General features: G+C 48.4%; 1 protein-coding gene across 2 annotated transcripts in view; it reads left to right on the top strand.

Moving 5' to 3' along the window:
- The first annotated feature begins 1,156 nt into the window (after positions 1 to 1,156).
- FXN (frataxin) overlaps positions 1,157 to 14,854 on the top strand; it is a 38,930-nt gene continuing 25,232 nt past the window's right edge. The window contains exons 1-2 of one of the 2 annotated variants that reach the window (XM_025360011.1): positions 1,157 to 1,844; positions 12,870 to 12,967. In XM_025360011.1, coding sequence (XP_025215796.1) covers positions 1,680 to 1,844; positions 12,870 to 12,967 — 263 coding nt within the window. In that variant the 5' untranslated portion in view covers positions 1,157 to 1,679. The remainder of the gene's footprint in view (positions 1,845 to 12,869; positions 12,968 to 14,854) is intronic. The other variant, XM_025360012.1, reaches the window with a different exon arrangement.

Here is a 14,854-nt window from a genome sequence, read left to right on the forward strand (position 1 = left end):
TTTGAAGGCCCTGTGCCAACGCCTGTTCTTCCATGAATACTTCCTTGGTTCCCCCATCCCTAGCTCTATATACTCCCATTCAACACTCATACCTGTTACATTCCTCTTGACACTTGTTATTTAGCATCCTAAGTGTGTAAACATGTCTCTCTTCACGATTCACAAAGCGGCTTTGGAAGAACTTTAGTACCTTCCCATCTTCTCTGCCATGAAAAGTGTACACGATTCACATTTTCTTTTTTCTTTTTTTTTTTTTTCTTTAAGACAGTATCTTGTTATGATGGCCGGGCTGGGATGCAGTGACTATTCATTCACAGGCACAATCTTGGCTCACTGCAGCCTTGAGCTCCCAGGCTCAAGTGATCCTCCTGCCTCAGCCTCCTGAGTAGCTGAGATCACAGGCATGCACTACCACACTCGGCTCACATTTGACATCATCTAAAGCATATATAAAATGTGAAGAAAACTTTCACAATTTGCATCCTTTTGTAATATGTAACGGAAATAAAATTCTATTTTAAAATCTATCAACAATAGGCAAAGCACGGTGGGTGGTTCATGCCTACAGTCTCAGCACTTTGTGAGGCCCAGGTGGAAGGATTGCTTGAGCCTAGAAGTTCAAGACCACCATGGGCAACATAATGAAACCCTTTCCACAAAAAATACAAAAATTAGCTGGGTGTGGTGGCACACACCTGTAGTCCCAGCTACTTGGGAGGCTGAAATGGGAGGACTGCCTGGGCCCTAGAGGGGGAAGTTGCAGCAAGCCAGGACCGCACCATTGCACTCCAGCCTGGGCTACAGAGTAAGACTCTGTCTCAAACAAACAAATAAATGAGGCGAGTGGATCGCGAGGTCAGGAGATTGAGACCATCCTAACACGGTGAAACGCCGTCTCTACTTAAAAAAAAAAAAAAAAAAAAAAAAATTAGCCGGGCGTGGTGGCGGGCGCCTGTAGTCCCAACTACTCGAGAGGCTGAGGCAGGAGAATGGCGTGAACCGGGGAGGCGGAGCTTGCAGTGAGCCGAGATCGCACCACTGCACTCCAGCCTGGGGGACAGAGTGAGACTCCGTCTCAAAAATAAATAAACAAACAAAATCTATTAACAATATTTATTGTGCACTTAACAGGAACCATGCCCTGTCCAAAAAAAACTTTACAGGGCTTAACTCATTTTATCCTTACCACAATCCTATGAAGCAGGAACTTTTATAAACTGCATTTTATAAACAAGGCACAGAGAGGTTAATTAACTTGCCCGTTGGTCACACAGCTAGGAAGTGGGCGGAGTGCAGATTTACACAAGGCATCCGTCTCCTGGCCCCACATACCCAACTGCTGTAAACCCATACCGGCGGCCAAGCAGCCTCAATTCGTGCATGCACCCACTTCCCAGCAAGACTGAGCTCCCAAGTTCCTCCTGTTTAGAATTTTTGAAGCGGCGGGACACCAGGCGGTAGTCTCCCTGGGGTCAGGGGTCCTGGTTGCACTCCGTGCTTTGCACAAAGCAGGCTCTCCATTTTTGTTAAATGCACGAATAGTGCTAAGCTGGGAAGTTCTTCCTGAGGTCTAACCTCAGGCTGTTTCCCCACAGAAGAGTGCCTGCGGCCAGTGGCCACCAGGGGTCGCTGCAGCACCCCGCCCTGGAGGGCGGAGCGGGCGGCAGACCCAGAGCAGCATGTGGACTCTCGGGCGCCGCGCAGTCGCCGGCCTCCTGGCGTCCCCCAGCCCGGCCCAGGCCCAGACCCTCACCCGGGCCCCGCGGCCGGCAGAGTTGGCCCAGCTCTGCAGCCGCCGGGGCCTGCGCACCGGCATCAATGCGACCTGCACAACCCACCACGCCGTGAGTATCCGCCCCGGGAACCGCCACGGGCCGCACGCCGCGCGCCGCACGCCTGCGTAGGGAGGTGCCGCGCACGCCGTGGACGCTCCGGGGACGCGCGCCGGTCTAGCTACGCTGCTCGGTCTCAGCGCGGTCCGGCGGTAGCGGCGTTGCAACTCCGTTCTCTAGTTCTCCCGGTTGCATTTGCACTGGCTTCTGCTTTCCGATGGAAAAGGGGACATTTTGTCGTGCAGTGCGACTGCAGCGCACGGCACGGGCGAAGGCAGGGCAGGCTGGTGGAGGGGACTGGTTCCGAGGGGTCTGCGGCTGTCTCCATGCTTGTCACTTCGCACCGATAACTTGTTTCAGTAATATTAATAGGTGGTATCTGCTAGTATATACATACACATCATGTGTGTGTCTGTGTGTATCTATATATAATGTGTGTGTGTGTGTGTGTGTTGGCGCGCACGGGCGCGCACATACCTAGTATTTTTTTTTTTTTTTTTTTTTTGAGACGGAGTCTCGCTCTGTCGCCCAGGCTGGAGTGCAGTGACCGGATCTCAGCTCACTGCAAACTCCGCCTCCCGGGTTCACGCCATTCTCCTGCCTCAGCCTCCGGAGTAGCTGGGACTACAGGCGCCCGCCACCTCGCCCGGCTAGTTTTTTGTATTTTTTAGTAGAGACGGGGTTTCACCGTGTTAGCCAGGATGGTCTTGATCTTGTGACCTCGTGATCCGCCCGTCTCGGCCTCCCAAAGTGCTGGGATTACAGGCTTGAGCCACCGCGCCCGGCCATACCTAGTATTTTTAAGGCTAGATTTTTTTGAACGAAATGCTTTCCTGGAGCGAGGTGAAACTTTCAGAGCTGCAGAGTAGCTAGAGCAGCAGGGGCCCTGGCTTCTGGAAAATGACCCGACCTTCATTCCAAAGTCTGCCCCACTCCGCAGAGCTGTGTGACCTTGGGGAATCCCCTAACCTCTCTGAGACATGGCTTTGTTTTCTGTAGGGAGAAGATAAAGGTGACGCCCATTTTGCAGACCTGGTGTGGGGATTAAATGGTAATAACATAGATAAAGTCTTCAGAACTTCAAATTAGTTCCCCTTTCTTCCCTTGGGCGTACAAAGAAATATCTGGCCCAGTTATGCCACGACTTGAAAGGAGGAAACCCAAAGAATGGCTGAGGGGATGAGGAAGATTCCTCAAGGGGAGGACGGCGTATTTAATGAGGGTCTTGAAGATGCCAAGGAAGTGGTGGAGGGTGTTCCACAAGGAGGGAACCCTCTGGACAAAGGCAGGGAAGGCGGAAGGGGATCCCTTCTGAGTGGCTGGGCATGTATTAGGGGAGATGAAAGAGGCAGGCCAAGTCCAAGCCATATTTGTGTTGCTCCCCGGAGTTTGTACTTTAGGCTTAAACTTCCCACTTACACGTGTTATTTGGCCCGTATTGTGTTTGAAGCAGCTTTGGGATTGGTTGCCAGTGCTTAAAAGTTGGGACTTAGAAAATGGATTTCCTGGCAGGGCGCGGTGGCTCATGCCCATAATCCCAGCACTTTGGGAGGCCTAGGCAGGTGGATCACCTGAGGTCAGGAGTTCAAGACTAGCCTGGCCAACATGGTGAAACACTGTCGTTACTGAAAAATACAAAAAAAAAAAAAAAAGAAGAAGAAAAAGAAGAAAGAAAGAAATGTTAGCCAGGCCTGGTGTCGCGCGCCTGTAATCCCAGCTACTCGGGAGGTTGAGGCAGGAGAATCACTTGAACCCGGGAGGCGGAGGTTGCATTGAGCCAAGATCGCCCACTGCACTCCAGCCTGGGTGACAGAGCAAGAATCTATCTCAAAAAATAATTATAATAAATAAAAATAAAAAATAAAATGGATTTCCCAGCATCTCTGGAAAAATAGGCAAGTGTGGCCATGATGGTCCTTAGACCCCCTCTAGGAAAGCAGACATGTATTACTTGGCTTCTGTGCACTACCTGAGCTGCTGCGTGTTGGGCTTCCACCCCTGCCTGTGTGGACAGCATGGGGTGTCAGCAAAGTTGTTTTCTCTGTTTTTTTTTTTTTTTTGAGACGGAGTCTCGCTCTGTCACCAGGCTGGAGTGCAGTGGCGCAATTTCGGCTCACTGCAACCTCTGCCTCCCGGGTTCAAATGATTCTCCTACCTCAGCCTCCTGAGTAGCTGGGATTATAGGCTAATTTTTTAGTAGAGATGGGTTTCTCCATGTTGGTCAGGCTAGTCTCGAACCCCCAACCTCAGGTGATCCACCCACCTTGCCCTCCCAAAGTGCTGGAATTACAGGCGTGAGCCACCGCATCCGGCAGTCAGCAGAGTTTTTAATTTAGGAGAATGACAAGAGGTGGTACAGTTTTTTGGATGGTACCTGGTGGCTGTTAAGGGCTGTTGACTGACAAACAGACCCAACTTGACGCTGGCACCCAGGAGGTGGACACTGGGTTTATGGATAGATGGTTAGCAACCTCTGTCACCAGCTGGGCGTCTTTTTTCCATACTGAATTAATCACATTTGTTTAACCTGTCTGTTCCACAGTTCCCTTGCACATCTTGGGTATTTGAGGAGTTGGGTGGATGGCAGTGGCAACTGGGGCCACCATCCTGTTTAATTATTGTAAAGCCCTGACTGTCCTGGATTGACCCTAAGGTCCCCTTGGTCTCCAAAATTCATCAGAAACTGAGTTCACTTGAAGGCCTCTTCCCCACCATTTTCTCTATCCCTTACATCTACTTCTAGAGCAGCTGTTCAACAGAAACAGAATGGGAGCCACACACATAATTCTACATTTTCTAGTTAAAAAGAAAAAAAAATCATTTTCAACAACATACTTATTCAACCTAGTACATACAAAATTTTATCGTTCCAACATGTAATCAGTATTTTAAAAATCAGTAATGAGGCCAGGCACTGTGGCTTACGCCTGTAATCCCAAGAGTTTGGGAGGCTGAGGGGAGTGGAACATCTGAGATTAGGAGTTCAAGACCAGCCTGTCCAACATGGTGAAACCCCATCTCTACTAAAAATTAGCTCGGCATGGTGGTGGGTGCCTGTAGTCCCAGCTACTCAGGAGGCTGAGGCATGAGAATACTTGAGCCCAGGAGGCGGACGTTGCAGTGAGCCGAGATTTTGGGAGACTGTCACACGCACACACACAAATCAGTAATTAGATATCTTACATACTTGTGTCACATACAGAAAACAATGTGTCACACACACACAAAAATCAGTAATTAGATATCTTACATACTCTTTCATACTCATATACTTCCAGCATATCTCAATTCACAATTTCCAAGTAAATGCTCGATCTCTATTTAGTTTTATAAAATTGACAATTGAAAATGATGGTTCACATAGTCAAGTTGTTCCAAACACACTTAAATGTCTCCTAGGCAGGGTGTGGTCACTCACACTTGTAATCCCAGCACTTTGGGAGGCCGAGATGGGCGGATCACCTGAGGTCAGGAGTTTGAGACCAGCCTGGCCAACATGGTGAAACCCTGTCTCTACTAAAAATACAAAAATTAGTTGGGTGTGGTGGCGGGCGCCTGTAATCCCAGCTACTCGGGAGGCTGAGGCAGGATAATTGCTTGAACCTGGGAGGCGGAGGTTGCAGTGAGCTGAGATCACACCACTGCACTCCAGTCTGGGCGACAGAGCGAGACTCCATCTCCAAAAAAAAAGGAAAAAAGAAAAAAAGTCTCTTAATAACATTATTACTTTATTATCACCTCAAATAATTAAAATTAAATAAAGTCGAAAATCCAGGTCCTCAGTTCCATAAGCCACATTTCTAGTGCTCAGTAGCCGCGGGGGCTGGTGACCACCACGTGGGACAGCGTATTTAGTGCCTGATCATTGGTTCTCAGATCTGGCTACTCAGCAGAACCAGGAATCCACAGAAATGGCTTTTAAGAGCACAACCCCAAAGTCCCCAGCCCCAACCTTACTTACCCGGAGGCTGGGAAGGACTCTGGTTCCACAAGGCAGCCTGTGTTTTTTGATGGAGGGATGTGACAGGGGCTGCGTCTTTAACGTTTCCTCTTAAATACTGGAGACAGCTTCAAGGAGGAGATAACTGGATGTGTCTTAGTCCATTTTCTGTTGCTTGTAACGGAATACCTGAAACTGGGCAATTTGTATGGTAAAATAATGGTTTTTTTACTGCTCTGGAGGCTAAGTCCAAGGTGCAGTCCCCTCTTGCTGGTAGGGACTTTGCAGAGTATTGAGGCGGCACGGACGTCATATGGTAAGGGGCTGACTGTGTTACCTCTTTTCTTTTCTCATAAAGCCTAACTAGTTTCACGCCCATGATAACCCATTCATCTATGAATGGATTAATCCATTCTTGAGGGAAGAACCTTCATGACCCAGTCACCTCTTAAAGGCCCCACCTCTCAATACTGCCACGTTGAGAATTAAGTTTCAACATGAGTTTCGGAGGTGACAGACATTCAAACCATAGCATGCTGCCTCTTAAATAACTCAATAAGCTCCTGTGGCATCCACTTCTGCATGCCTTGGACAGCTTTTAGACATCTATTTTTTCCTAGAGGGACAAAACCATCACCTGTGATCCTATGACCTTTTGGCTTTAGGCCTAACAAGCAGGTTATACCCTCACTCACTTTCAAATCATTTTTATTGTCTTGCAGACAATTTACACAAGTTTCCACATAGAAAAGGATATATAAATATTTATACTGCTGCCAGGCACGGTGGCTCACACCTGTAATCCCAGCACTTTGGGAGGCCGAGGTGGGTGGATCACAAGGTCAGAAGATTGAGACCATCCTGGCTAACACGGTGAAACCCCGTCTCTACTAAAAATGCAAAAGAAAAAATTAGCCGGGCATGATGGCAGGCGCCTGTAGTCCCAGCTACTTGGGAGGCTGAGGCAGGAGAATGGTGTGAACCCGGGAGGCAGAGCTTGCAGTGAGCTTGCAGATGGCACCACTGTACTCCAGCCTGGGTGACACAGCGAGACTCTGTCTTAGAAAAATAAATAAGTAAATATTTATACTGCTTAAAAACTAATAATAAATGCTATGATCTGCATGTTTGTGTCACCTCATCATTCATATGTTAAAACCTAATCACTGAAGTGATATTAGGAGGTGGGGCCCTTGGGAGGTGATGAGGTCTGAGGGTGGAGCCCCGTATGATTGGGATTAGTGCCCTTCTAAAATAGCCCAACAGAGCTTGTTCACCCTTACACAGTGACAAGGCATCATCTATGAACCGGGAAACTGGCCCTCGCCAGACACCAGAGCTGTTGGTGCATTGGTCTTGGATTTCCCACCCTCCAGGACTCTGAGAAGCACATTTCTATTGTTTATAAGCCACCCAGTGGCTGGTATTTTGTTACAGCATCCCAGACTAAGACAAATAACAAATACTTGTATCCCTGACACCAGGTTAAAAGATAGAATTTACTTGTTCCTCAGGAGGCCCTTGTCCTCACCCCATCACTGCCCCATCCTCCCTAGAGGAATCTGCCAGCCCGAATTCTGTTAATCATGAGCTCCTTTTCTTAGAGTTTGACCTCCTCTGTATCTCCCCCAATCCATGTATTGTTTATATACAAGCTGTTCTGCCGTATCTGTTCTGCTGTGGCTTGCCCCCTTTTGTTCAACACTGTTTTTGAGCGTCATCTGTATGGATGCATGCAGTTGTCATTTATTTGCTTTTACTGCTGGATAGTGTCCAGTTGGGTGAATATATCACACTCTATGTCACACTCTCCCCGGGCTCCTTTAGGTGACATTGGGTTGGTTGCAGTGTTCTGTTATGATGGTGCTGCTGTGACTGTTCTTGTGCATGGACAGAAGTTCCTTTCAGGTGAATTTCTTAGAATGGAATTGCTGGGCAAAGGGCCAGCCAATAGTCAACTCATTTGATGCCAAAAGTGGTTGTACCAGTTCATCCTCCCCCTGCGAGGCATAAGTCCTGATTCACTCTTCAAGTGCTGTGGTTTGACGGGGCTGGGGGCAACAAGGGGACACCTGGGAAGGAAAGCTGGGCTCCTTGCTGGCCACCCAGGCCTGTCCTTACCAGGGGATGGGCAACGATTGGGTCAAGTGGTTCCTGACCCATGGGCCTGAGACTTTAGGCCCAGAAACTACTATTTCCTCAAATGCATCCCATGAGCTGGCACTGTGTGAGCGAGCACACACATCTGAAGACTCAAGCTAGGCAAGCCTACCATGACTTGTGGTCCAAGGGCTCACGGGTGACCTGGAGTTAGAAGGAGAGGTGGCCACTGGGTGGCTTTAGAAAGAACACTCATCCTGGCCAGGTGCAGTCGCTCACGCCTATAATCCCAGCACTTTGGGAGGCCAAGGTGGGTGGATCATGAGGTCAGGAGTAAGACCAGCCTGGCCGACATGGTGAAAACTCGCCTCTACTAAAAATATAAAAATTAGCTGGGCATGGTAGCACATGCCTGTAATCCCAGCTACTCAGGAGGCTGAGGCAGGAGAATCGCTTGAACCCGGGAGACAGAGGTTGCAATGAGCCGAGATTATGCCACTACACTCCAGCCTAGGTGACAGAGTGAGACTCCGTCTCAAAAAAAAAAAAAAAAAGGAAAAAGAAAGAAAACACTCATCCTATGACCTTGACCTCCAAGCTTTGCCTCCCTCAAGCAGAACAGAATGGAGCCTCCCTCAGGCAGAGGCCAATGTTTGCCTCTGACCTAGGTCTCCATGCTTTTGTTCAGAGCCTGAACACCCTCAGGCTCTGTACTTGGGGTATTTCTGTTCACTTGTTTTATGCTCACGGTTTTGACGTTTGTTGTGAGTACCATGATCCTTCAGAGGAGTAAACTGAGGTTCCAAAAGATTTAGCAGTTGCCCAAGGAATATTAAACTGACAAAAGCAGGTAGGATATAAAGCAAGGAGTATTTGGCAATGGTTCTTTTTTATGATTAAAAACAGCCGAAGAAAGACTTTAACTTGTGCTTTTGAATGAGTAACCTACATTTGACCAAACCTCCCACCAATAACAACCATCAAATCTCTATTAAATTAAAAACACACACACACAAACAAAAACAGCTATTGTGAAGGTATCAGCGACTAAGACAACTAAGGTTTGAGGGGCCAGGATCCTGGAGATTCGGGAACTTCCCGGAGGTGCGCCTGACATTCTCAGACGCTTGTCCTTGGATGTTTTGAGCACTGCTCTGATTGCTGGGAAAACAATTCCTTCCACTGTGCACAAACTCTGGGGCCAGACAGCTTGGGTTCAATCCCAGCTCTGCCACTTAATGTCTCTGTATCTGTGTAAGCAAGTTACCCTTTGGTGCGTCAGTTTCCTCATCTGTAAAACACAATCGTTGATCCTGATTGGTTAAGATTCTGTACTTGTGAATTTGCCCGCTTGCTAAAATCTGTTCCCCCAAAACCAGTACCCCTGGCCCTTTTGCGGTCGTTTCAAAGATGTGTGCAAAGCGGCAAAAAAAATGTGAGCTCCTCCAGGCTCATGTTCCCAGCCAAGGTTCGACAAAGTGCTGCCCTGCCTTCTTTTTTTTTTTTTTTTTTTTTTTTTTTTGAGACGGAGTCTCGCTCTGTTGTCCGGGCTGGAGTGCAGTGGCCAGATCTCAGCTCACTGCAAGCTCCGCCTCCCGGGTTCCCGCCATACTCCTGCCTCAGCCTCCCGAGTAGCTGGGACTACAGGCGCCCGCCACCTCGCCCGGCTAGTTTTTTGTATTTTTTAGTAGAGACGGAGTTTCACCATGTTAGCCAGGATGGTCTCGATCTCCTGACCTCGTGATCCACCCGTCTCGGCCTCCCAAAGTGCTGGGATTACAGGCTTGAGCCACCGCGCCCGGCCTGCCCTGCCTTCTTATTTCAGCTGTCATAGTGTAAAGAATGTCCTTTTCACAGTCTGGTTAATGCCATGCTTTTCACATTTTTATGCTATTTTCTAGTGATTTCTCTGTTAAAATTGTCTCCAAGTGTAGTGCAAAGTTCAGCACGAGCAGGCTGTGATGTTCCTTACAGAGAAAATGCATGTGTTAGAGAAGCTTTGTCAGGCATGAGTTAAGGTGCTGTTGTCCTGAGGTCAATTAATTTGTTGTTGTTGTTGTTTGAGACAGGATCTCCCTCGTTGCCCAGGCTGTTGGAGTGCAGTGGTGTAATCATAGCTCACTGCAGCCTCTACCTCTCTGGTTCGGCCTCGTGAGTAGCTGGGACTACAGGTGCACCCCACCACACCCAGATAATGTTTTTGATTTTTTTTTTTAGGTGGAATTTTGCTCATCGACCAGGCTAGAGTGCAATGGTGCGATCTTGGCTCACTGCAACCTCCACCTCCTGATTCAAGCAATTCTCCTGCCTCAGCCTCCTGAGTAGCAGAGATTACAGGCACATGCTATCACACCTCGCTAATTTTTGTGTTTTTAGTAGAGACGGGGTTTCATCATGTTGGCCAGGCTAGTCTTGAACTCCTGACCTCAGGTGATCCACCCACCTCTGCCTCCCAAAGTGCGGGGATTACAGGCATGAGCCACAACACCCAGCCTCATGTTTTTTATTTTTCAAGTTGAAATGAGGTCTCTCTCTGTTGCTCAGGCTGGTCTCAAATTCTTCAGCTCAGGTAATCCTCCCACCTTGGCCTCCCAAAGTGTGGAGATTACAGGTGTGAGCTACCATGCCCAGCTAAGATCAGTGTTAATGAATCAACTATATATTTCATAAGGTGTCTTTAAACAGAAATAAGGTTATATATTGATCGTTTGGTAACAATGTTGTGACCAACAGCTTATGGAGGACCTAGCCTTGTATTTCTCCTATAAATAATTTGCTCATTGAGTGTTTGTGGCAACTTTGTAGCACATAACTATTGAGAATAAGGATTGTAATAAGAGTACTTCCCTCACAGGATTGTAATGAGGACTGAGTCCATTTATGTAAAGGCTGAGAGCAGTGTCAAGCAGACGGTGAACACTCTAGAATGTGGGATAGCTCTAACAGTGGTTATCATGGCTGCCCTCTCACTTCTCCAGAGCCATGTGTTTCTAAGGTCTGCGCTCTGTCCTAACCTCCCACTCCACTGTCCACCAGCCCGTTTCCTTCTCCACTCACTTCCCAGCCCTGTGCCTTCTGCCTTCCCTTTTCTGAGTTTGCTAAGGGCACTGCTGGCTCAAGAGCAGTAACAGTCTCTCACCTCTTCTCTCCATGGCAGCCAGTGACCTTTGGAGAATGTAAATCTTATCTCCAATCTCTTAAAGCCCTTCAGTGCCTTCCCAGGAGGAGGTCCAGCTGAGGTCCTTGGCAAGACCCAGGCCACCCCCGCCTCCCTCCATCAACTCCCCTGCATCTCTCCACTCCAGCTGCACCACTCTTCTGCCCCACTGGCTCTTGTCTGATTATTTCCCTCATCTCCCCAGCTGATCAGCAGAGCTGGTGGTAATCAACTCAGACCCTGTTGCCTGGATGCTCAGCAGTTAGGGACTAAAAAAAAATCAACAGGTCACATTCTCTTCTGCAGATCTTGCTAATAAGATCTGTCAGACAGCAGTCAGCAGTCAGAGCCAATCTTCTGGACTTCAGCAGGCTTCTGCCTCTTACTGTTTCCTGTTGCTTCTCTTAGAGTGACCTTTTAAGAGCATTGTGGATGCCTCCCAGCCTCCTGCTAACCACTCTGTAACCTGAACAGCCTGCAGTAGCCCTGCCCTGCAGACCTTCCTGATGTGATGGAAATGCTGTGTCTGCACCACTAGCCACATGTAGCCACAGGATTCTTGAAACTGGTGGTGCAGTTGAGGAGCTGACTTTATTTTACCTCATTAAATTTAAATGTAAATAGCTACATGTGGCTTGTTGGCTAGCCTATTGGACAACACGGGCTTAGAGAGACACAGGAAGACCTCACTGTAATGCACTAAAAGGTGAAAAAAAAAAATCCTAAGAAATATTCCTAAAAAACTTTAACATAGGGCTGTGTGCGGTGGCTCACACCTGTAATCCCAGCACTTTGGGAAGCTGAGGAAGGCAGATCACTTGAGGCCAGGAGTTCAAGACCAGCCTGGCCAACATGGTGAAACCCTGTCTCTACTAAAAATACAAAAAATCGAGTGTGATGGCGGGCGCCTGTAGTCCCAGCTACACGGGAGGCTGAGGCACGAGAATCACTTGAACCCGGGAGGCCGGGGTTGCAGTGAGCCAAGATCGTGCCACCGCACCCCAGCCTGGGTGACAGAGTGAGACTTCATCTCAAAAACGAAAAACAAAAACCAGGAAAAAAAAAAAAAAACACTTTAGCATGATTATGTAACCAAAATGCAGGTTAGGTGTTCACCGGATGCAGAGTCCAAGTAACAACAGCAAGGCCTGGTACCAAAAAAAGTGAATTTATTCCGAAACTAGCTTGGGTAAAGGGTACAAAGCGTCCTGCCTTTCTTTAAAAGTGCTGCTTCCCCTTTGAAGCAGAAAGTAGACACTTTTACAGGGTAAGGGGGGAAGTGTGCAAGGGCAAGTAGGGGGGGTCCCTCTGCTAGTTCTGTGCCTACTCTACAGGACAGTTGACTTGGCACCTTCCTGGTTAGAAATAAGCTGTAGCAGTGGCCAAGTGGGCATGCTTTCAATATGCCCTCCTAGGGAAAGAGAGTCCTGAGGCAACCCCCAAGGGTGGAAGTTCCAGGCCACCACCCACTGGAGGGGAAAGTTCTGTGGTGGGTTTGCTTTGGTCTGCAAATCTGCTGGCAAGCGGGGGAGAGATCTGTGCTCTGGAAGAGCACACAGATAGAAAAGCTAGCCCTGCAGGGAATGTGTGGTGAGGGGAGGTGAAAGGTTGTATTTGCATTTCTGAAGGGCTAAGTAGGAAACCGAGAACCAGGGGAGAGGAGAAGAGAGGAGAGGAGATTTTTTTTTTTAAGAAAAGTAACATATTCCCTTTTTCTTAGAAAAAGTGGAGCACCCGGTTATAGGCACTCTTGAATGTAGAAGTAGCAATATATAAATTATGCATTAATGGGTTATAATTCACTGAAAATAGTAATGTACTTCTTAACTTTGGCTTTCAGAGTTCGAACCTCCGTGGCCTCAACCAGATTCGGAGTGTCAAAAAGCAGAGTGTCTATTTGATGACTTTGAGGAAATCGGGAACTTTGGGCCACCCAGGGTAAGATAAAACATCTTCCACTTCATAGGTATCTTCCTCCCTCCTTCCTTCCCTCTCCCATTAGAACCTGGTTTTCTTCCTGAGCAGCAATGTGACTGAGTATCCACCACATTCTTTTTAATGAAATAGTATTAGATCGTATGGATGCGACATAATCCATTTAACCCATCCCCTATTGTTGGACATTCAGGTTTTTTCCAGAGTTTCAATATTATTTTATTCAGTATACTAATAGTTAGGGCAAGCCATGCTGCTATCACAAATAGACCCAAATATTTAATGGCTCACACCGATAATGTTTGTGTCCTCCTCTCTGGGCAGTACAAGGTTGGCATACTTTGTGAAGTGAATTAGGAACTACACTCATTCCAGCTTCCAGTTTGGTCCTTATCTGTCAGTGCCTTACCATCTTCTGCATTGCTGAGTCTCATTCACTTTATCCAAGTTCCATTTGCCAGAAAGGGCTAGAAGCACAGAAGGGCTGGAAGTGGCATTTGTTCCTCACTCACAATCTGGTGGGAAGAACTTAGTGGCGTGGACTTAGCTAACTGTAAGGGAGGCTGGGAAATATAGTCTAGCGAGTGCCCTGGAAGAAGCCAGCACTGCATTCCCCATGGAAAGCTGTCAGGCACGGCTACAGTCTACCCCCTGCCAACCAGTATCTGCATGGACCCTCCTTCCACACTCAGATGCATTTATCCCCAGCCCCAAGAGAGCCAACCGGTGCCCATGTGGTCACCACAGCCACCTCCAAGTCCGAGATTTCCAGGTGACATGCAGTCTCCTCTCTGTCAGCTTTAGTAATGGCTTCTTCAAAACCTACACACAGACACAAACAGACACACACACACACGCACACACACACAGACACACACGATGGAGAGGGGCAGGATAACTGCAGCGGTAACTCCATTCAGAAAAGAGGCACAGTGCTGACCACCCGCAGCCCTGGAGACTTGCTGGGCAGCACTGGGTCAACCTCTACCCTGGCAGAGGAGCATGTTCCTCCAAAATCCCTGCTTCAGCTTCCCAGGAGGCTCTTCCTTCTCCTCCTTGTCTGTTATTTTCCTTGGCCACAGGGGAGGCAGGCAGTGGGAAGGGTGCCCTCCTCAGGGGTGAGCAGCCTTCACAGCCCACTTCCTGCTGATAACAGCTTGGGGTTCCACAGGCTGTTTTAAGACTCCAATCAGCTATTTTTGGCCAGACTCTTTTTTTTTTCTCTCTCTCTCTGTTGTTTTGTTTTGTTTTTTATGAAATCACACCCTGTGACCCAGGCTGGAGTGCAGTGGTGCAATCTTGGCTCACTGCAGCCTCCGCCCCCCGGGTTCAAGCAATTCTCCTGCCTCAGCCTCCTGAGTAGCTGGGACTATAGGCATGCAGCACCACACCTTGCTAATTTTTGTATTTTTAGTAGAGACGGGGTTTCACCATGTTGGCCAAGCTAGTCTCAAATTCCTGACCTCGGGTGATCCACCCAGCTCGGCCTCCCAAAGTGCTGGGATTACAGGCATGAGCCACCGCGCCCAACCCAGACTCGTTTTTCTTTGAGAGTAGGCTTCTCCCAAAAGTAGGCTTCTGATCTATTCACTTTCAGGCACTCCTATGTGCCAGGAACCACATCCAAATTTCCTCCCTAGATGGGAGCCTCAGGCTGCCTTATCTCCTTGCATGCCCCCATGCCCAGCTCTCTCAGCCTAAGGGCAGGTACCATGAGGTCATGTTAAACAATAAGATTGGAGACCAGCAATGCCCTCAGCCTGTGTTTTGCAGCTGGACTGGGTCTCTTGTTTTGGCTCAATGGGAAGCCTTTGCTGTTCAAAGCCTTAGCTTCTCTGGCTGAGTGCAGTGGCTCATGCCTGTAATCCCAGCACTTTGGGAGGCCAAGGC

The sequence above is a fragment of the Theropithecus gelada genome, chromosome 15 (assembly GCF_003255815.1).
Source record: "Theropithecus gelada isolate Dixy chromosome 15, Tgel_1.0, whole genome shotgun sequence".
NCBI lineage: Eukaryota > Metazoa > Chordata > Mammalia > Primates > Cercopithecidae > Theropithecus > Theropithecus gelada.